Source organism: Plecotus auritus (assembly GCF_963455305.1).
Source record: "Plecotus auritus genome assembly, chromosome: 6".
Lineage (NCBI taxonomy): Eukaryota > Metazoa > Chordata > Mammalia > Chiroptera > Vespertilionidae > Plecotus > Plecotus auritus.
In genome coordinates, this window is record NC_137773.1 from 6,078,550 (window position 1) to 6,100,245 (window position 21,696).

The 21,696-nt window shown below is 42.0% G+C and overlaps 1 protein-coding gene across 8 annotated transcripts in view; it reads left to right on the forward strand.

Moving 5' to 3' along the window:
- FBXW11 (F-box and WD repeat domain containing 11) overlaps positions 1 to 21,696 on the forward strand; it is a 105,300-nt gene that overhangs the window by 47,770 nt on the left and 35,834 nt on the right. For 4 of the 8 annotated variants that reach the window (XM_080676980.1, XM_080676982.1, XM_080676983.1 and 1 more), the window contains one exon: positions 18,763 to 18,825. The exons of the other annotated variants lie outside the window; for them this stretch is intronic. In XM_080676980.1, the coding sequence (XP_080533106.1) occupies positions 18,763 to 18,825 (63 nt within the window). The remainder of the gene's footprint in view (positions 1 to 18,762; positions 18,826 to 21,696) is intronic. 8 annotated transcript variants of the gene reach the window in all.

Genomic DNA, 21,696 nt, shown 5'->3' on the forward strand with positions numbered 1-21,696 from the left:
GTATTTTATTATTAAGTTATCTGTATGCAGACAAGTTTAATAATCTTTCCCACCCCCTCCACCCCAACAGATGAAACAGGTTGTTGTCTGCCTTTCTTTGCATATTTGTTCTCTTTGTTCATGGGAGGATATGTAACTACAATTACAGGGAGTCCTCCCTCCCCCCTTTGGGCTCACCCTACAATAACCAAGAATGCAGCTTTCTTTTTTTTTATTTTATTGCTTTGAGAGAGAGAGAAACATCAGTTTGTTGTTCCACTTATTTATGCAATCATTGGTTGATTCTTGCATGTGCCCTGACCAAGGATTGAGCCTGCGACCTTGGTGTATGGGGACGACGCTCTAACCAACTGAGCTACCTGACCAGGGCCTTTTCCTTATATTGTATTGCAGACCTGTCCCCAGATTCCTCAAGTCTGTAGGTCTTCCACTAATGGCACCTTTGCCATTTGTAGTTTGGGAGGGGTGAAGGAGAGGACTGTTATTTTTCTTTTTTGAATTACAGCATATTATAGAAAAGTGCAGAAATCTTAAGTGTATAGCTCGGTGATTTATCACAAAGTGGGCAGTGCTTCATTTATGGCTAAATTGTTTTCATGGAGGGTAGACCAGTTTAGTTCAGTCATTGTCATAGCTCTGGATAGCTTTAAGAATATTTAAATTTTGCTTTTAAAATATGATTAAAAATAACCTGCACTTGTTTAAATTTCAACTAATAATAAAAAGTGACATATTAACATGATGCATTAAGACTTTCTACCATCATTTTAAATCACTGCATGACACTCTCCTTAATAGATATATTACTGATTTTAAGAAACCCTCTCCTGTATAAAGACTGCTTTACTTTTTGAAACATTTTAAGTTATATTGAGTAGATCATTTTTATATCTAAATATACTTATTTCTTAGGTGAAGAGTGTGCACAATTAAAACACGTTAGGTTGCTAAATTATGCTTTTGAGAGGCTGGCTCAAAAACAAAAAACAGCCCTACCTGGTTTGGTTCAGTGGATAGAGCCTCAGCCTGCGGACTGAGGGGGTCCCAGGTTTGACTCTGGTCGGGGGCACATGCCTGGGTTGTGGGCTTGATCCCCATTAGGGGACGTGCAGGAGGCAGCCGATAATGATTCTCATCATTGATGTTTCTGTCTCTCTTTCCCTCTCCCTTCCTCTCTGAAATCAATAAAGATATATTTAAAAAAAGAGAGGCTGGGTCAAGTTATATTCCTAAAAGCAATGGATGGGAGTCCACTTATCCTTTTCATATGCCCTAAGTGGCATTGGATATTTTAATCTTGTGTGTTTTTGCCATTGTGATGAATAAAAATGTAAAAATAATATAATTTCATAATGTACATTTGTTTGCTTGCTAGTGAGGTGGAATGTACATACATATTTAATTATTGGCATTTCTATTTTTTGTTTTATGAGTCAGCTCTTCATTCCTTTTCCCCATTTTTTAATTGGTGACTTTATTTTTTTTAAAGTATGATTTGAAGGAAATCTTATTGCAAATATTTCCTCCAGTTTGACACTTGCCTTTCAGTTTTGCTTGTAATGCTTTTTTGCCCTGAAGAAAATTTTGAAAGAAATTTTACCTTTTATGTAATTACTAGAGGCCCGATGCACAAAGATTCGTGCAAGAATAGGCCTTCCTTCCCCTGGATGCTGGCACCGGCTTCCCTCCGGCACCCAGGACCCGGCCGCTTCGCTCCTGCCGCTGCCAGGCACCCGGGACCTGGGCTGCTTCGCTCTGGCTGCCACCGCCACCCACCGGGGGCGTGCTCCGAGCTGCGCTGAGGCCGCTCGGAGCACATCTCCACCCCTGGTGTGTGTCCACTGGGACTAGGGGTGGCATGCAGCCTCCTCCTGAGCTGGTCATGACTGTTACATCCCGGCCTAATTTGCATATTACCTATTTATATATATATACTAGAGGTCCGGTGCACGAAATTCATTCACGGGGAGTGTGTCCCTCAGCCTAGCCTGAACCCTCTCCAATCTGGGACCCCTCGAGGGATGTCCGACTGCCCTCTCACAATCCAGGACTGCTGGCTCCCAACTGCTCGCCTGCCTGCCTTCCTTATTGCCCCTAACCGCTTCTGCCTGCCAGCCTGATCACCCCCTAACCACTCCCTTGCCAGCCTGATTGATGCCTAACTGCTCCCCTGCCAGCCTGTTTTCCCCTAACTGCCCTCCCCTGCAGGCCTGGTCACCCCTAACTGCCCTCCCCTGCAGGCCTGGTCACCCCTAACTGCCCTCCCCTGCAGGCCTGGGTCTCCCCGCAACTGCCCGCCCCTTCAGGCCTGGTCCCCCCCAGCTGCTCTCCCCTGCAGGCCTGGGTCCCCCCCAACTGCCCTCCCTGCAGGCCTGGTCACCCCCAACTTCCCTCCTCTGCTGGCTTGGTCACCTCTAACTGCCCTCCCCTGCAGGCTTGATCGCCCCCAACTGCCCTCCCTTGCAGGCCTGGTCCCTCCCAACTGCCCTCCCCTGCTGGCCTGATCGCCCACAACTGCCCTCCCTTGCAGGCCTGGTTCCTCCCAACCGCCCTCCCTTGTGGCCATCTTGTGGTGGCCATCTTGTGTCCACATGGGGGCAGGATCTTTGACCACATGGGAGCAGCCATCTTGTGTGTTGGAGTGATGGTCAATCTGCATATTACTCTTTTATTAGATAGGATAGAGGCCTGGTGCACGGATGGGGCCAGCTGGTTTGCCCTGAAGGGTGTCCCGGATCAGGGTGGGGGTTCCCTTGGGGTGTGGGGCGGCCTGGGCGAGGGGCCTGTGGTGGTTTGCAGGCTGGCCACGCCCTCCGGTGACCCAAGCAGAGGCCCTGGTATCTGGGATTTATTTATCTTCTATAATTGAAACTTTGTATCCTGGAGCGGAGCCAAACCTTCTGCTTGCTCTGTGGCGGCAGCCATTTCTATTGGGATTTATGTATCTTCTATAATTGAAACTTTGTAGCCTTAAGCGAGGCCTGGGCCGGCCAGGGTGTGCGGAAAGCTTGGCTTCCTCCATCGCCAGGGGCAACCCTAGCCTCCTGCTCTTTCCAGCTCTGTGGCTGCCGCCATTTCTGTTTGGGTTTATGTATCCTCTATCATTGAAACTTTGTAGCCTTGAGTGGAGGCCTAGGCCGGCAAGGGCAGGCGGAAAGCTTGGCTTCCTCCATTGCTGGGGAAACCCAAGCCTCCCTCCTGCTCTCTGTGGCTATAGCCATCTTGGTTGGGTTTATTTGCATATTTGCTCCTGATTGGCTGGTGGGCGTGGTTGGTGGGTGTAGCGGAGTGATGGTTAATTTGCATATTACTCTTCTATTAGATAGGATATAGATACTCCTTTGCCATTCCTTTACTGGTTTATGTCTTTATGTTTTGCATGTAATTCTTTCAGTTTCTCTGTCATTTATATTGGTCTATGCCCGTGGTTGGCAAACTGTGGCTCGTGAGCCACATACTGCTCTTTGGCCCCTTGAGTGTGGCTTTTCCACAAAATAACACGGCCTGGGTGAGTCTATTTTGAAGAAGTGGCGTTAGAAGAAGTTTAAGTTTAAAAAATTGGGCTCTTAAAAGAAATTTCAATCGTTGTACTGTTGATATTTGGCTCTGTTGACTAATGAGTTTGCTGACCACTGGTCTATGCTACCTATTAGGGATCCACATTCTTTCTAAATGGCCAACCTGTTTTCTGATACAGATTTTCTCCAACTGATTTGAAATCATATGCTCATGTTTCACTTCCTTGTACCCAGCGATGCCCACTCACAGAAGTCTTTCAGGCTCTGGCTGTTCTTGCTTTCCTTAGGATCATCAGTCATCAACCTCTTTAGGCCTGTGGTCCCATGCTATGCTTTTACATATAGTGCCAGTTTCAGAGTGTCTTGTTAATGGTGATGAGCTTTGAAAGTTTAGTGCCAAAGATTCGTTTTAACATTTTTCTAAAAGAATTATTTTTATCTGTTCTTGTTATAATTGGAAGTTTTAAAAAAATCATTTCCATGTCATATTTTCTGAAGTCAGGGTGACTTGGTGATCAGCAAGTAAATTCCTATCTTGCTGAAAGTTCTGATGGTGCCACCATGCCTGACTAGCATCCAAGAAATCACATGCATTTTTCTATGAAAGAGAGCCTCTGCTGTGAGAAAATTAAAACTAAAACTGGTTTTACTTTATGGTTTCCAGAACAATGGGTATGATGGATAAGGTTTAACAGTATAATTTGAGGATAGGGAAGTTGGTAAATGGGGTTCAGACCACATTAAAAGATGTCTTTTTACATTTTTCAACAAAAATGTGTTATGCCTCATACTACTCAAACTACTCCAGTTATTTGTAAAACAAATGCTGGTTTTATGTATTTCTATTGATTTACATTGTTTTGTTTATGAGAGTAACCCTTTTTCATTGGTATAATCTCAGTTCATTTTAGTGTCTTTTTGTTGTTGTTGTTTTGTTAATCCTCACCCAAGGATATTTTTCCATTGAATTTTAGAGAGAGTACAAGGGAGGGGGAGAGACACAGAGAGAAACATGAGCAAATTCAGATAGAAAGAGAGCTTGTGACTTGCCTAAGGATACACACCTTCTAAGGCTTTAAACCTAGTCTCTCTATTCCAATATACCTTACTGCTTCTTAAAGTAGAAACTGTTTTCATAGAGATGATTATTTTAAGTTGTAAACAGAGTTTTCTAAATCTTAAACCAATTACACAATAGGAATGCAACTTACTATACCTGTAGCTTGCACAATCAAATATCTTTTTTTAGAGGCTTCTCTAACCACCCAATCTAAAATAACTACTTTTCACTCAGTTCCTTCTCCCTGCTTCCTTTATTTTTTCTTCATAGCACTTAGCACTGCCTGAAATTATATTCCCTGTTTGTTTTTCCTCTCCTGTCTTTCTCCCTCACCAGTTCTCTGAGTTCTTTGAGTTTACGTATTCATGTGAGTTGAAAGAATACCTTGAGTATAAATTGTTTGCTTTGAAGACTAGCTTGTATTTTCATTTTGCTTAAAAAATACTCTTTCTGGTTATACAATATATGCATATTGTGGAATGTTGGGGTAAAGGAAAATGACAAGTAATTTTCAATTTACGGAGTGCCACTCAATATTTTGGCATAGCTTTAGTTTTTAATCTGTGCATATGTTTTATTTTGTTTTTAAGATCTTTAAGATAACTTAAAAAAAAACCTATGTTTTTATTGATTTTAGAGAGAGAGGAAGGGAGAGGGATAGAGAGATAGAAACATTGATTGGCTGCCTCCTGCATGCCCCTTATTGGGAATTGAGCCTGCAATTGGGGCACATGCCCTGACCAAGAATTGAACTGGTGACCTCTTGGTTCAATGGTTGATGCTCAACCATTGAACTACACAAGCCAGCATATGTTTTACAAGTGGAGATTATTTTATATATATTTTGTATATTTTTATATGTACACATGCACACACATACATATTGTGACCCTTGAACAACATAGGTTTTCATTGCACAGGTCCACCTTTTACATGGATTCCCCAACCTACCCCCCCCCCCCCCCCATAAATACTGTTTTCTCTCCATGGTTTGGAGTTTGCTGATACACAGGGTCAACTGTATACATTGATCTACACCATTTTCTTTCTTTTTTTTTTTTTTAAATATATATTTTATTGATATTTCACAGAGAGGAAGGGAGAGGGATAGAGAGCCAGAAACATCGATGAGAGAGAAACATCGATCAGCTGCCTCCTGCACACCTCCCACTGAGGATGTGCCCGCAACCAAGGTACATGCCCTTGACCGGAATCGAACCCGGGACCTTTCAGTCCGCAGGCCGACGCTCTATCCACTGAGCCAAACCGGTCTCGGCATACACCATTTTCTATTTGAATCTTTAGCATCCTCGGATTTGATATTTGAGGAGGTCCTGGAATCAGTCCCCTGTGAATACTGAGGGACAACTAAGTTTTTGGGGAGTCAGAAGTTATACATGGACTTTTGACTGTGCCAGGGGGACAGTGCCCCTACCACCTGCATTTTTCAAGGGTCAACTGTAATTTTATATGCTACATTTTATACTTTATATGCTTTGTGCACTTGTTCAGGATGGTTAAGTTAATGTTCTATTATTAAAAATTTCTCATAACATAATTTGAAAGTACTATATAATGTATTTTACAAATATCCCCAAATGTGTCATTTTTCTGAGTGCTTAGAATCTTCATTTGTTATTATTAAAAAACTAATCACCATCTTTGTGCACAAAATTTTAGCCTGCATTTTGAACTACTTAGGCTATATTATAGGAGGTATGCTGTATATCTCTTGTCAAACTGTTTTCCAGAGGGCTTACATCTCATTGTATTCTCACTAGGGTTGAACATTATTATTTTGGAAAAGTCTAACAAGCCTTTTCTAAATTTACAAGCCTCTTTACAAATGGCAACTCTCCTCTCTGAGCAATTTGAGTATATGTTGAGTCAGCTAAGGCCTGGCCTACTAAAAGAAGATCTCATACTATTGGATTGCTTGGCCAAGAAATAGAACTCCAGACACACAACAGCTGTGCCAGCCTATGCTATCCTATTGAATTGCCTGGGTGCTCTGACTAGAGTTCAAAATCAAGATCATTCCATTAGAGGTTATTCCGAAAATACTTAACGCATAGAATCACTCATACATCTTATACGCTGAAAATTACTCTGTTTCAGTCCATAGAGGCCTTACTTATTCTTGCTTCAGGCTATATAGTTCTCTATTATTTTGATACCATAGTTTGCTCAGCCAGTATCTAATGTATGACCATGTGGTTTGTTTCAGGTGTAGTTGTTTTTTTTTTTTAATTACAACCAGTGTTCTAGTGAATAACCTTGTGCATACGTATTTTCATATTGTTACCTAATTATAGTGTAACTTCAGGGAAAATTCCTGGAAGCGGGGTTGCTGGATCATAAGGTAAATGCAGGATCAAAGGTAGTGCTGGATCAAAGTTTAAAACTACTTATGTAGTTTTGTTGGATATTGCCAAATTCTCCTCTGGGCATGCCTGTTTCCTCCCTGTTCAACAGACAGGGAATTTGCCAGTGTTAGGTGAGAAATGTGTGCATCCTTTTAATTACAAGTATGAACAGCTTTTACTTAAGGGTCTTTTTTATATCTATTAAAAGGTCTGTTTGTATCTTTTCCTCATTTCCTATTGGGACTTTGGTAATTTTGACCCCTTCAATATAAAAAAATTTTTTTAGGCATGTAAGTCCTTTTATCTGTGATATAAATTACAAATATTTCCAGTTTTTCACTTACCTCTTGACTTTGTTCATGGCGTTTTTAAAGATATTGCTATGTGAAAGTTTAATATTTTATCTAACCAAATCTTTCTGTCTTTTCTTTTATTACATCTGAATTTTGACTCATAGTTAAATAACCTTTCCCTTCACTCAGGTTTTAAAGAAATTCACATGCCTTTTCCCAGTACTTATACTTTCACTCTCTAAATTTCTGATCAGTTTGGAGTCTATTCATGTATATTGTGTTAAGTGTGGATCTAATTTTATCTTTTTCCAAATGGCTAACCATTTGCCCCAGAACTTCTTATTAAAAGGTTCCTGTGATCAGAGATGTCACTTTTATCATGTATTAAATCTCCATATGTACTTGGATCTATTTATGGACATTCTGTCCCATTTGACCAGGATTTGGCCAACTATAGTCTGCTGGCCAAACCCAGCCCTGTTTTTGTAAATAATGTTCAATTGGAGCATGTCCACACTCATTCATCTACATATTGTCTATCGCTGCTTTTGTGTTACAACAAAAGAGTTGAATAGTTGTGGCAGAAACTGGAGGCTTTCACAGCTTAAAATATTTACCCTCTGAATACAGAAAAGGCTTGCCCGACCCCTACGTTGAAGTAATTGTGTATTTACATACCATAAAAGTACCTCATTTTTAGTTAGAGTGTCTTACGGTGCATTTTAATGTCTTGTAGGACTTAATTTCCCCTTGTCGCTTTTCTTTCTCCATGCTATTTTTTTTTTCTGAGTAGTCTTACAAGTTTATTTTTTCCACGTGAACTTGAGTATCAACTTGTCTTTTTCCATAAGGAGCTTTTTGTGTGATTGTTGGGCATGTGTGACATTTATAAATTAGGGTGAACTGTCGTTTTTATAATGCTGTGTTGTCTTGCTTTAGAACAAATTATGAAGAAAATAATAGAGAAACTTATCCAAGAACTAACCAATCCACAACGTGCATCAAGCCAGCCAATTTCACAGGGAAGTTGTAGCAAATCTTCAGAGGACACTCAGCCAGAGCTTCATAAATTGTTCCGTAGCATTGATTTTGAAGGAACACTTTAATTCTTTTTATAGGAATTATTTCCAGTTTATTATCTTTGATCAGAGACCATTATTAGTTGACTTTTCTCCTTTATGAAAGTTACTAGTTCTCTGTGACCTAATACCTGACCAGTTTTAATAAATTTTCCATGTGTGCGTGAAAAGCAGGTTTAGTCTCTGTTAATGCTTGAAGGTTGACATCGTTAAGATCTGCCCACCTTCTTAACTATGTTTATTCTTCTGAACTTTATTTTTTGTTCTCTTAAGCTGTCTTATTGGGAGTAGTCTATTAGTATATTTTTAGTCCATGTCATTTTGCATATGCTTTGGTTTCTCTCTTTTCAGGGTGTGTTTTCTTTGCTCTTTTTATTTTTGAAAATTAGGAAGGTTTGTATTTTTGTTCTATTGATTAGCCTTTACTTAATAATTTTTTAAATGCCTCTAATGCTTGGTTTCTTATTTAATGTCTTAACAAGTTTATCTTTAATGGTATTCTTTACTTGTCACCTATTTCCTATGCAATAATCAGAGCTTATTTTTATTTCTTCTTTCTGATCCCTTCTTTCAATTTTTAAGTTGCATTATTTGTAACTTTATCAGAATGTATGAAATATTCTTCTGCCCTCATTTTCATCTTTGCTTTATTCTTAAGTCCATAATTATCTTAAATGTGTACCGTTAAATTTTTTTGCTAAAGTTTTCCAAGTCTTCTCTTTGTTACTCAAGAAGGGCTCAATAGATACAAAATTCCCTGCCCTGTTACTTATTAAAGACTATTTTCTATTGCCTTTGGATATCAAATCACTGCTTTACACTTTCTTTACTACAGTTTTTGCAGCATGCTGTTCCACTAATGCCTTGCTTTGAATGTTGTTTTCAAGTAGTTTGATGCCAGTCTAACTCATTCTCATTCATTCTCTCTCTCTCTCTCTCTCTCTCTCTCTCTCTCTCTCTCTCTCTCTCTCTCTCTCTTAAATTACTTGGGACTGGAGACTGTGAGAAGTTTTTTCTTTATCTTTAAAATCTAATTTTCCTAGGCTATCTCTTGGAGTTTAATGCTGTAGCCAATTTTTCCTAATATCTGGAGACCCTTTTTACATACAGTCTGGTTTTAAAGATACTACAGTTTTATTGAGATATAATTTACATATCATACAACTTAGACACTTGAAGTATACAATTCATTGATTTTTAGTGTATTCACAGAATTGTGCACCTATCAGTGCAATCAGTTTAGAGCATTTTCATTACCCCAAAATGAGACCTTTTTAGTTGTCACTCCTCATTTCCTCTCATTCAACCCTTGGTAACCACTTGGATTATAATTCTCAATGTCACTTCTGTTTATTTTAGTGTGTGTGTGTGTGTGTGTGTGTGTGTGTGTGTTTAGAAACTCCAATTATACATAGGATCTTCTTTGTCTTCCATGTCAACTACTTTATCTCTGTCCCATTTTGCTTTATCTCATTTTTATTCTCTTACATTATTTTCCTGCTTTTCATCAATGCCTTGTTATATTTTTCATTTGAATTTATCATTCTTGGGCATTGTAATTTACTTTTCATTTATTTTGTAACTAGAGGCCTGGTGCACGAAATTCGTGCACAGGTAGGGTCCCTAGGCCTGGCTGGCGATGAGGGCTGATCAGGGCCTTCTGGTTGCCAGCCGGGGCCTTCCTTCATTCCACGCCGCCCTCTGGTGGTCAGTGCACGTCATAGCAAGCGATTGAACTCCCGGTCTCCTGGTCGAACTCCCGAGGGGACACTTTGCATATTAGCCTTTTATATATATAGATCTTTTAATTATTTATTTGAGCTAAACCTTTTTTTTCCCATTTCTTGTTGCAAATTTTGGAACATTTCTGTTCTTAAGTTTTAAATATATGATTCAAGGCATGCATATATATATATATATATATATATATATATATATATATATATATCTCCTATATTAGAACGAGGTAATATGCAAATTGACCATCACACCATCACAAGATGGTGGTGCCCACAGCGGGGGTGGGGTTGGCTGCTCTGCGTGCTTGCCACCAGAGTCCCGTCAGCCCCGCTGGGGGCTTCGGGTCCTCCTGCATCCCCCACTGACTGATGTTCAGGCAAGCAGGGCTGGCCCGAGGCGCAAGTAACCAGGGCCGGCCGAGGCTTGCGTTGCCCACAGTGGCAGCAGCAGAGGTGTGATGGGGGCGTCGCCTTCCTCTGATCACTGGTCACCTCCTGCCCCTGAGGGCTCCCGGACTGTGAGAGGGGGCAGGCTGGGCTGAGGGACACCCCCCCCCCCCCCGCCAGTGCATGAATTTTCATGCACTGGGCCTCTAGTATATATATATATATAAAAGGCTAATATGCTAAGTGTCCCACCGACCGTCTGACTGGCTGCTATGACGTGGACTGACGACCACGGGGCAGACACTCAATGTAGGAGCTGCCATGACACGCATTGGCTATTTACAAAGAAACAGGACTGTGGACCTGGCACTGACAAAGCAACACTCGGCTTCCCCCAAGTGGGTCACAGGCCCCACTACCACCCAGGAGCGACACCCCACCAAATCGCAGCCAATGCTGCCAAGATCCTATGGCGCAAAATGTGGCCCACTACTCAGCCCAGCTCGGAAATGGTGGCTGTGGGCACCCGGTAATGATGTCATGTAACAACACCTGGCTTCCTCTCCCTAGCGACTAGCTTCCTTGGAGTTTCTTCAGCCCAGGAACCCAACTTGCTTTATAGCCAGGTGCAAACATTTTACACTTTAAGCAAATGTCTGTGAAGTGTTTTCACGTGCCTCACCTCATATGATTCTCAGAGAAGTGAGTAGGTAGATTAGAGACTCAGTAGAATCCTATATTCTTTTCATTAGCCAGAAAACGGAGATTTAGAAAGCTTAGAAACTTGACCCAACTGAAAAGAAGTAAGAAATGGTGGGACTTGAAAATGACTTCAGGTTTTCTCACTGCACAAAATATAGTCAAACACTGCTGCAGTTAAAAAGTTTACCCTTTGTTCTCCCTGTGTGATCTACAATAATAATCTGCTTCATGTTGATATTTACTGCTGTGTTGCTGACATCTACCTGAAAGAGAAGTTGGGGTGCTTGCCTGGGCTAGGAAAAGTTTAGCTAAATTAGAAAGCAGTTTTATCTAATTAAGCAAGTTTATCTAAATATATATAAAGCTCTCTGGTGCCAATTGCACACATGTTTTTCAATTTGTCATTGTCGATCATGAATTTGGTTGACACTTCTATTATAGAAAAAGGGCCAATAGTGATATTAAAATATTAAGGGCGAATAGTGATATTAAAATATTTCTTTTAATTTATTTCCTTTCAATGTGCACAAATTTGTGCAAAGGCTTCTAGTTTAAAAATAACATTGAATGCTTGCTGGAGCATATTTAATTCAGTTTGGAGTAACTCTTTTTGATCAGATTCGATAAAAGCAGAATGCCATGATGCACTAAGGCCTACATTGTATGCAATAAGATCACTTCTCTCATACAAAACTAGCATGATAGCATCTCTGTACTGTCCTTAGGAAAATTAAGGAAATAGTTACCGAAATCCTCTTAATTATCTTGCTGCTACATGATTTTTATAATGGATTTAAATGTAATAATTTTTTATTACATTGTAGAAAGAAAACTGTTTTTCTCTCCTATAATAGTATTCATGTGGAGGGAGGAGAAGAGAAGATTTCTGGTGAAGTTTAGTGGTAGCCAGAGTTATTGTATTAAAACGTCAGGTGTACATCGATGCATTCATGGCTTTCTTCCTTCTTGAGTTGCAAGGTTAGTATTAGAGCTAGGGGCTGCTGTTTTGTCTAAGCTCATCCCCTCTTTTTCCAAGTGAATGCTTGGCTTTCCAATGATCTCATTTGTCTCAGCAATGTGTTGGTAAGGTTTAGTTGTAAGGGGAAAGAATTTTAGGCTAGATTAGGGGCCTTGGTGGAATTAATAAGAACAAAACAAAAGTGTTTGCTTTGCCTCTGCCAGTCATTGTTCTGTGTACTTATCTTTGGCAGTTATGGCAAGTTGTAATTGGCAAACTGTATTTAGAGTTTTCTGCTTCCCCTGATCTTAAGTATATAATAATTTCTACCTGACTTCTAATTATATTTGGGATTTCCTCCGTATTCTAGGATGCTCTATCATTTTTAAAAAACGGTCCATGGAAATTCAGATGGTTTGGTCTACTTGATTAGTCAAATATGAAAAGATGTTAAAAAATTTTGTTTCCTTGATATACTGTGTGGTGTTTTATTCAGTACTTTTTATACATTTTGCCTTCTAGTGATTCTAAATCACTTTTTAGGTTCTTTATTCAATGGTTTGACTTGAATAAGGTTCTCCTTGCAATAATGACTGTTTTCCTTTTACTTTGAATTTTCCCCGTTATATTTTTGCTCATTCCTTTTAGCCTTTTGGTGTGATTTGTCTTATGCTTATCTTTGTGGGCAGGGGAATGCCCAGATTCAATTTCATTTTATTTAAAAATGTTGGTTGCCGCCTACTAAATTGATTTCGTAGGCTATAGCCAGGAGTTGGAAAACACCTAGAAGTATTTTTCTATATGGAAAGTACAGTGAGTTCTGAGTCGAACCAACCTAGATCTTGAGTGTCATGTCTCTCATTTACTAACTGTGTGACTCTTAACTAGTTACTTACTTCTCTGATCCTGTTTCTTCTGTAAATTTGGAATATTTACTTATATATATTTTCTGAAGATTAAAAGACAATGTATTAAACAAGCCTAGTACAGATACTCAATAAAGTTAGCTAATAGCATTTTTAATAGCATTTTTTATTATGTATCTACCATCCTTAATGTTTTAAATCCCCAAATTTAAAAACACATGGGAAAACGGCAGAATGCCTCAATGGCTTTCAGATCCTTTGTAGGTTTCTCTCTGCTTCCTCGCAGGAGTAAAGAAGCTTTGTGTATGAAAAATTTTACATTTATATGCATTTCTCATCATGAAACTCAAAATACAGACTTTGTAGCACTTTAAAAGTAGGAAATTTGTTCCTCTTACATAGCTCTTCAGGTACATAATTTTCTAAAGGAAATGTAGTCTGTGTTAGTTAGTGGCACCTACTGGCAGAGATAGATCACTGCTTAGAGCTGTTCTGCCTACATGCACACTAACCCACATAGCAGCCCGGGAAGGATGATGGGGAATAGGGAAGATAGAGCTGGTATTTACCCAAAGTGGGCGTTTCCTTTGTCTCCCAGAGCATTTATTTGTCTGGCTAAGTGGGAGGAGGAAGGAATTCTACCATGCTGTTGCCCTAGTCTAGTGTTTGCCAATATGTGCTGAGCTGAGATATTATTAGAGGGGGGTGTCCATATCCAACAAACTTGGGGAAGCTAGGCTCAGCCAACTTAACCTGATTTTAATTATGAGATGTTACAGAGCCCTTGCTGTCTTAGTGAGAAGTATATTATAAATGGGGTGGGGGTGGGGCTTGGTCAGGGGTGGGGAGAGCACTCACCCAGCACACAGCATTTGTCAAACTTAATTAGACCCTGGGACCCTTTTTCCTCTGAACATTTCTGTGTCACCTGGAATTCCTTTGGAAACGATCAGTGTAGCTTGAGAGCAGCATTTCCCATTGGCATCTTCTGAAGGCTCTGTAAGAGAAGGAGCAGGCATTAGTTCTCGTGGGATTTGGTAGTTCTTAAGTATCATGCATTGGATGGAATCTGTTGTTATGGTACCAGTGCAGATTCCTTACTTAGGATGATGCCACTACATGGACCACATCATCTGGCCATAGTAGTGATTTTAAAATAGATACACCTAGATTTCCTGGGGAACTTAAAAAACAGCAGCAGACATGCCCAGGCTCTATCCACTCAGGTCCGCTATCTGGTCAAAGAGATGCTTTGCTATCTTATTGCATTTGGAACACCTTTGAGAATCTAATGAAAGCTCTGGATTTCATTAAATATGAATTTAATGGCAAGCAGGACTTTAACTCAGAATTTAGATATCTGTGTACTCTGTGCATTGCTTGGCCATGGTGAGATCAGACTGTATTTGAAGAAACTGCATACTGTCACAGGCCAGAGAAGCCTGGAGAGAGAGAAAGGCCAGCCTGAGATGGTGGAGATTTAGTGTATCTTCCCAAGGAGGCAAGTTAAGGAGCTGATACCCTTAGAACAGTGGCTCTCAAGGGAAGGGGGGCAAGTTCCACCACCCCTCCCACCCCTCCCCTGACATTTGTCAACTGGAGACATTTCTGGTTGTCACCATTAGGGTGGGGGCAGGGTGAGTAGCTTCTTGTAGGTAGAAGCCAGGGATGCTGCTAAACATCCTATAGTGCATATGAGAGCCCCCACACAACAAAGAATGATCTGGTGCCAGTGTCAGTAGTACTAAGGTTGATCTGCCTTAGAGTCTAGCTGCTTCTTCCTAGACTGTACCTTTCGTCAGTAGTAGTGTCAGAGTAAGAAGGTCTGCATTTTTATTTACACGTGATGCTTCTTGGTAGAGATGCAGGAGGAAAGAGATGATGATGAGATGGGTAGGAAGTGAATAAGCCAGGTTGGTTTTTCCAAGAACTTTCCTTTCCCAGAAGTGTTGGAGACTTAAAGAGGATGTCAGCTCTCAGATTGGCTTACCTCACGGCTCCATATGAGAATTCGGATGTAGGAAACCCATCTTCTTTTTTGCATGGAAACTTTATTGTTTTCTCTTACCTCACTCTTGACCTGTGACCTTTTGCCAGTTATACCTGTAAGGAGTAAATGCCAAAGTGATTTTAAAAAGTGTGGCTTCTCCAAGGGAATTTTTTATTTTTGCCACTTCTCCTTATTCCCACAACCTCAAATAGCAATTTGGGAAAGATGATGGGGATAGAAAAGGTATATATTTTATTTACCAAAAGTGGGCTTTTCTTTTGTTTTCCAGAAGTATTTGTCCTGTGAAGTGGGAGGAGGAAGGAATTCTGCCCTGCTATTGCCCCAGTCCAGTGTTGGCCAATATATGCTGAGCTATTATTAAGAGATCCTATCTAATAAAGAAGGAATATGCTAATTGACCCTCATGCCATCGCACAGATGGTGGTGCCCACAGCCAATAAGGAGGAAATGTGCTAATTGACTGCCCCGCCCTCAAAGATGGCAGCGCCCAGTCCCCTTAGCCCTGCTGGGGCGGCAGGCACATGGCAAGGCCAGGCGTGGGCCCGGCCACTCTGTGCGCCTGCCTCCGGAGTCCCCCAGTCCCCTCAGCCCCCCAGCCGCCCAGGGCCGGCCCGAGGTGCAGGCAAGCCTCAGATTGTGGCTGCCCAGCCTCCCAGGGCCACCCGAGACTCAGGTAACCAGGGCCAGCCAAGGCTTGCACTGCCAGCAGTGGCAGCAGCAAAGGTGTGATGGGGTGTTGCCTTCCCCTGATCGCCGGGTCACCTCCCGCCCCTGAGGGTTCCCAGACTGTGAGAGGGGGCAGGCCGGGCTGAGGGACCCCTCCCCTCCCCCCAATGCATGAATTTTCGTGCACCGGGCTTCTAGTATTATTATAAAAGGAGGGTCCATAGCCAACAACTCAGGAAAGCTAGGTTCAACTAACTGGAGCTGATTTAGCATCTTAATGAAGTGTGTTGGGGGGCATGGGAGAGGGGCATGCACGTAAGTACATGGCATTTCTTAATTGTAATTAGACCCTTTTTTGTCTGAGCATCTCTTATGTCACCTGGAGTTCTGTGTGGAGATGATGCTCTGATCAGTGTCACTTGAGAGCAGCATTTCCCTGTGGCATCTTCTCCTGAAGGCTCTGTAAGAGAAGTTGAAAAGAAGTTATGATGAAGGAACTCTTCCAGCCCCCACAGGGCTTTATTAAATACAATTTTATTACATTGTATATCTTTAGCCCTGGCCGGTTTTGCTCAGTGGTCAGAGTGTTGGCCTCTAGAACGAAGGGTCTTAGGCTCGATTACTGGTTATGGACCCATACCTTGGTTGCAGGTTCCCCAGCCCTGGTCAGGGCACAGGCAGGAGGCAACCAATCGATGCCTTTCACATGGATGTCTCTCTCTCTCTTCCCCCTTCCTCACTCCCTCCCCCCCTCTCTAGAAATCAATGGAAAAAATATCCTTGGGTGAGGATTTTAAAAAATTGTATATATTTATCCACTTTTATCAAGTCTTACGAAAATAGTTGCCGTTTTTTTATCAGAGGGGTTGTTTCCTTCTCCACTATATAAATAAAAACCATTAATCTGTTTTGGAATGAATGAGAGGAAGAACTAAATTTTCTCACGGCAAAAACAGTTGTTTCTTGTGTAGTCATAGGGACTTCTGACTTTCTTTGTTTTCCCCCTGAGGAAATTATTAAGGTGGCTTAGGTGAGAATTGCTCTGGCTTATTCAGGCTCCTATTTCAGAAGTTTTTAGTTGAAAACATTATACGTGTATACATATATCTTGTACATTTCTTGGGGTGCCTGGCGACAGGGGGGCAGGACCTTCTCACACTTCTTCCACTTCACATGCTCAACTCCTCATGTGTCTAGCCATTCTTTCTTCAGGCCACTCTCTTAGAACCCAGGACATTGTGACATTGCAAGGATGGCATTGTAACAACCAGTCAGACTGAGGAGCTGATGTACTGAGTCACTGTCCCTCTTTCTTCATTTCCATAATGAAACCTGCCAGCTTCATTAATCTCTGGACCCTTCAGGCTAGCAGTAAAAGGAAAATTACATGGAGAGAGAAATACTACGTCTGTTACCCTAGTCTCCACCTCCTTCTCAGTCAGGATCATTTCTTGCCGCCACCGCTCTAGACCCGTTTTGGACACGTGGACACACTGCCTTCCTCACTAGCTCATGGTTGGTTTCACGTATGGAGCCCTGCTCTCCTGCCCCCTCCCCCACGGCAGACCTTGGTGCTTTGGGCTTATACTAGTAAGTACTTATTGAGGAAGTAGTGGGTTTTCTCTATTGACAGCCACCTGGAGGGAGCCATTCCATCCAAGTGTGAGGTTAGAAAAGCATTAGAAGGTACCACTTGGGGGAAAGTAGCATCTTCAGAGCAGGGCATGACCAGATTTAATACCTGTTCAACATAGCAGCTCTGTGCTGGGTAGCCTCAGCCCCACAACAACTCTGGTGTTTGTCCATGGCTAACACAACTTGCTCAGGATCCCCCCCTCCCCTTTCTCTCTCTCTCTCTCTCTCTCTCTCTCTCTCTCTCTCTCTCTCACACACACACACACACACACAGAGTGAGTGACCACACACACACACATATACACACACACACACACACACACGGAGTGAGTGACCAGATCTACCTTCTCTCTGGTTTTCAAAGCCTTTGGCCTTCCCTTGATCTTGAACTCCATTCCTGCTCAGAACCAGCTGTGTGGCCTGCAGAGCAGAGCACCAGTTTTCCGTGCTGACTCTGCCATTCCTTGCGCTGGGCATGTTTGGAAATACTGCATGGGTCCACACATTGTACACCTTGAACACAGAGGGAAAATCTCAGCTATAGGCCTCTCCCCGAAAGGCAGTAGTAAACAGGATCCTGTAAATATTGATAACTTAAACAGATCTACAGGATCCTTTTGAATAATACTATGGTACAGATATTGTAGTTTAAATGCTATACCCCAATCTTCTAATTTTAGGTTTTGAAAGGGATCTTAGAGGGTTGCACCTATAAATGAGTTATTACTCCTTTCTGAGCACAACTCTCCCATTTCCCCATCTCATTAAGTTTCCATTTAGCTATTAGATAGGAGCTTCAAAAGGAAAATCCGGTCATGGATAATCTCCAGTTAATGGGCATCTATTGAGCGACTAGGTCACCAGAAAGAATAATTACGCAGTGCCTCTTTGCGCAGTAAATACAAAATCAAAAGCTAATGCATTCCCAAGGCAAGCCAGATTGTTATGGCTCACTGCATCCTCCCTTCAGGGAGAAGGTTGGGGCACCCACCCTGCTTGCTAGGGAAGATTGCAAAGCCATTCCAGAAAAAGGCCATCAGGGGAGGAGAGAGGAAGGCTGGGGCTGGGGGAGCAGCTCCAGGGCTTTGTCAGTTCTAATTGCTCATGTTGGGGTGGGTTAGTGAATAGCAGACATTCTAGGGAACGTTTTGTGCAGCCATTAGGAACTTAGCGGGCCTCTGGGGCTTCTAGCCACCAGTAAAGAATAACAGTGATGATGGAGGGGGAGCTTCAGGCCACCGCCATAAGTCAGCCTGTCTTCTCCGCGGGCCCTCCTTCATCTAAGTAAGACTTCACTCTGCATTGATTGAGGAAAGATGAGCGCAGCCCCCTTGGCCCCAAATAGCACATTAGCCCCAAGCCACACCAGCTCGGGTGTGTGTTGGTACACTCTAGTTTGGGTTTTCAAAATTATATTTCGGTGTAGTTATTTAGGATTTGCAAAACCTGGCATAATTCAAATACTCTGTTTTTCCCCCTTAGAACACTTCAGTTATGGAGGATCAGAATGAAGATGAGTCCCCCAAGAAAAATACTCTTTGGCAGGTAGGAATGACTGCGCACAGATGAGAGAGCAGTTGACGTACTCTTAGACAAGATGCCCCCTCAGCTCAGGACCTCATGAAAACAAGAGCCAAGCAGTTTTGTGTTTTTTGCGTGTAATTTTACTAGTTTCAGAACTCACCCTAATTTATCTTCTGATCCTTAGGGAAGTGTCATTATGAATAGTAAAGATTTTGGAATTTTCACAAAGATTCTGAAGTGACTGTAGCCTAAAATGTTCTATGCCCACTGTCTAAGTCAAAGGTGGACAGTGGTGGTATTTTTTGTCACCAGAATGGCACCATACCACACACCAATGTATAGGCAGTGATGCCTGTTTCTCCCTAGTCCAGGGGTGGGCAAACTTTTTGACTTGAGGGCCACAATGGGTTCTTAAACTGGACCGGAGGGCCGGAACAAAAGCATGGATGGAGTGTTTGTGTGAACTAATATAAATTCAAAGTAAAGGAGCGGAGGGGAGAGCAAGAGAACCCTCCGCTCTTTCGGCTCCGCGGGCCGGATAGAACAGCCGAACGGGCCGGATTCGGCCCGCGGGCCGTAGTTTGCCCAAGGCTGCCCTAGTCCCATCCTTCTTCCTCATTTCTTTTTGGTTTGCCCTTTCCTTTTAAATTCAGATTCCTTCTCTCCTGGCTCTATCGTAGTTTGCCATTTTTCCTCCCAATCCCATTTTGTAGTGGGGTAAAAGGGGCGGGGCATGTAAAGTTTCATGATTTGATGATTTCATCAGTCGTTATGGTACAAATCATTTTTCCCTGCCTGAGGGCACAAAGGCACAACAAGTCTAAATCTGAAGAGAATAATGTTTACAAAATTCTCTAGGTTCATTTGATTTGAAACAAAAGGGTAGATTAGTTAGGAAGAGTGAAGTATCCCCAACACATTTAAGATGAAATGAAGCAACATAAAACAATGCCAGGAAGCTCTTTCTGGGCCCCGCGGGCGGTTAGGAGTCTAGCCGCTGTTTGGGGAACTGTGTGCAGACTGCCTTCTGTTTCCTCCTCCACATCTGTGTCTGCAACAGGATTATCTTCACTTATTATTGATTTTGCAATTCAGTGTTAACAATGGCTTTCAGTTTTTCGTTTATCTGTCTTTTAGTCAACTAGTTAATGGTATGCCAATGCTAGGGAGGGTAGATGGTTGGGAGGCTTTCTGTAAATGAAATAATAACCCGTTTGCTTATCAAATGAGATAACGGGTATGAAAGAATTTTCACTTCATTTGATCGTTTTTGAGTGTTGATTTTTTTGTTCTGAACGTCTTACTAGGAACATGGAAAACTGCTGTTTAATGCTGCCCTCTGGTGGTGCCTGGTGTCAGTGAGCTGTCCCTCACCCAGTTTGCAAGGGAAAAGCATTCCTAGATGAGGAGGTGGTTAAGATAAATGAGATGGGAGATAAATGCCTTCCGACTTCATACCTCTGAATGTGGACATAAGAACTTTCTTATTACAGGAAAGGTTTCTAAGATTTTTATCAAGGAAGGCCAGAGACTCCTTTGGAAATTTACAAAGGATGTCTTTCTGGAATGGGATCAGTCGACTTTCTTTTAGGGGACAAATTGTAACAAAAGCTCTTGCTTCTTTCTATGAAAGACTTCTGAGAGAAGCTCCTAATGGCATGATGGGTGTTTGTAATGCAGCTCTTCCGTTTTCAAGGTTCTCATATGTTATTCCTTCTGGTATTACATATGAAGGCGGCCATCAGAGGAGTGATGGGCAGATAGCTTGGCCAATGTTTGATAGAAGCGTTGAGGTTACTTTGTTTTTAAATAGGGAAGTTACTGAGCCTCATAGGTCAGTAGCAGTTGTGGCTTCTTTCTAAGGATTTAGATTTTTTTTTGCTATTGTCCGGATGCATTGTATTTAATTTCAATTTTTAAAAAACACTTGTTTTTCACCCTGGCTGGTTTGGCTCAGTGGATAGAGCGTCGGCCTGCGGACTGAAGGGTTCAGTTCTGGTCAAGGGCACATGCCTGGTTTGCAGGCTCCATCCCCAGTAGGGGGCATGCAGGAGGCAGCCATCATTGATGTTTCTCTCTCTCTTTCCCTCTCCCTTCTTCTCTGAAATCAATAAAAATACATTTTTAAAAATACTGGTTTTATACTAGGACTGTGTAGATTTGATGAGAAATGCAGTTAGTATAGGAGTATGGGATATCCATAAACCTACTATATAATTATATAAGGCAAAGAACCTTTCAGGCCTCCATGGTTTACCTTGGGCCACCTTCTGAGTAGGTGAACAAAAGAAGGGAGTGAAAGTCTCAGTTTTGCCAGCAGTTTTTAGGCCTGGCAACAATATGGAGATCCAAACTGTTTGGTAGAACAAAGCTTTTTAACTTTGTATGCATATAGGCATAACCCATGGACACAGACAATAGGGTAGTGAAGGCGGGGTGGGGTGGGGGGCTGGAGGGGGTTAATGGGGGGGCGGGGAAAGGGGACATATGTAATACTTTGAACAATAAAAATTAAATAAAATGAAGCTTATTAGATGCCGTTGTTTCATGCGTCTTCGTTGGATAGACCAGTGGTTTTCAAAGTGTGGTCCTCGGCGTCAGCATCACTGGGAGCTTGTTAGCAATGCAGATGCTTGGGCTCCACTCCAGACCTGGAGTCAGAACGTCTCTGCATGCTAACAAGCCCTTTGTTATTCGGATGAACGCCCAAGTGCAGGAACCTTTGGCATAGACCAATCAAGCGTTAACTTTCAGCTTTGAGGAAGTAATACTATTAATAGTCAATCAGTTGCCACTTCGCCAAGTTGAGCAGTTTTCCTAAAATGGTCATCTCTAACATTAGTTATCTGATAACAGCATGGTTTGGGAATAAGCATTAGAAAATGATGATTT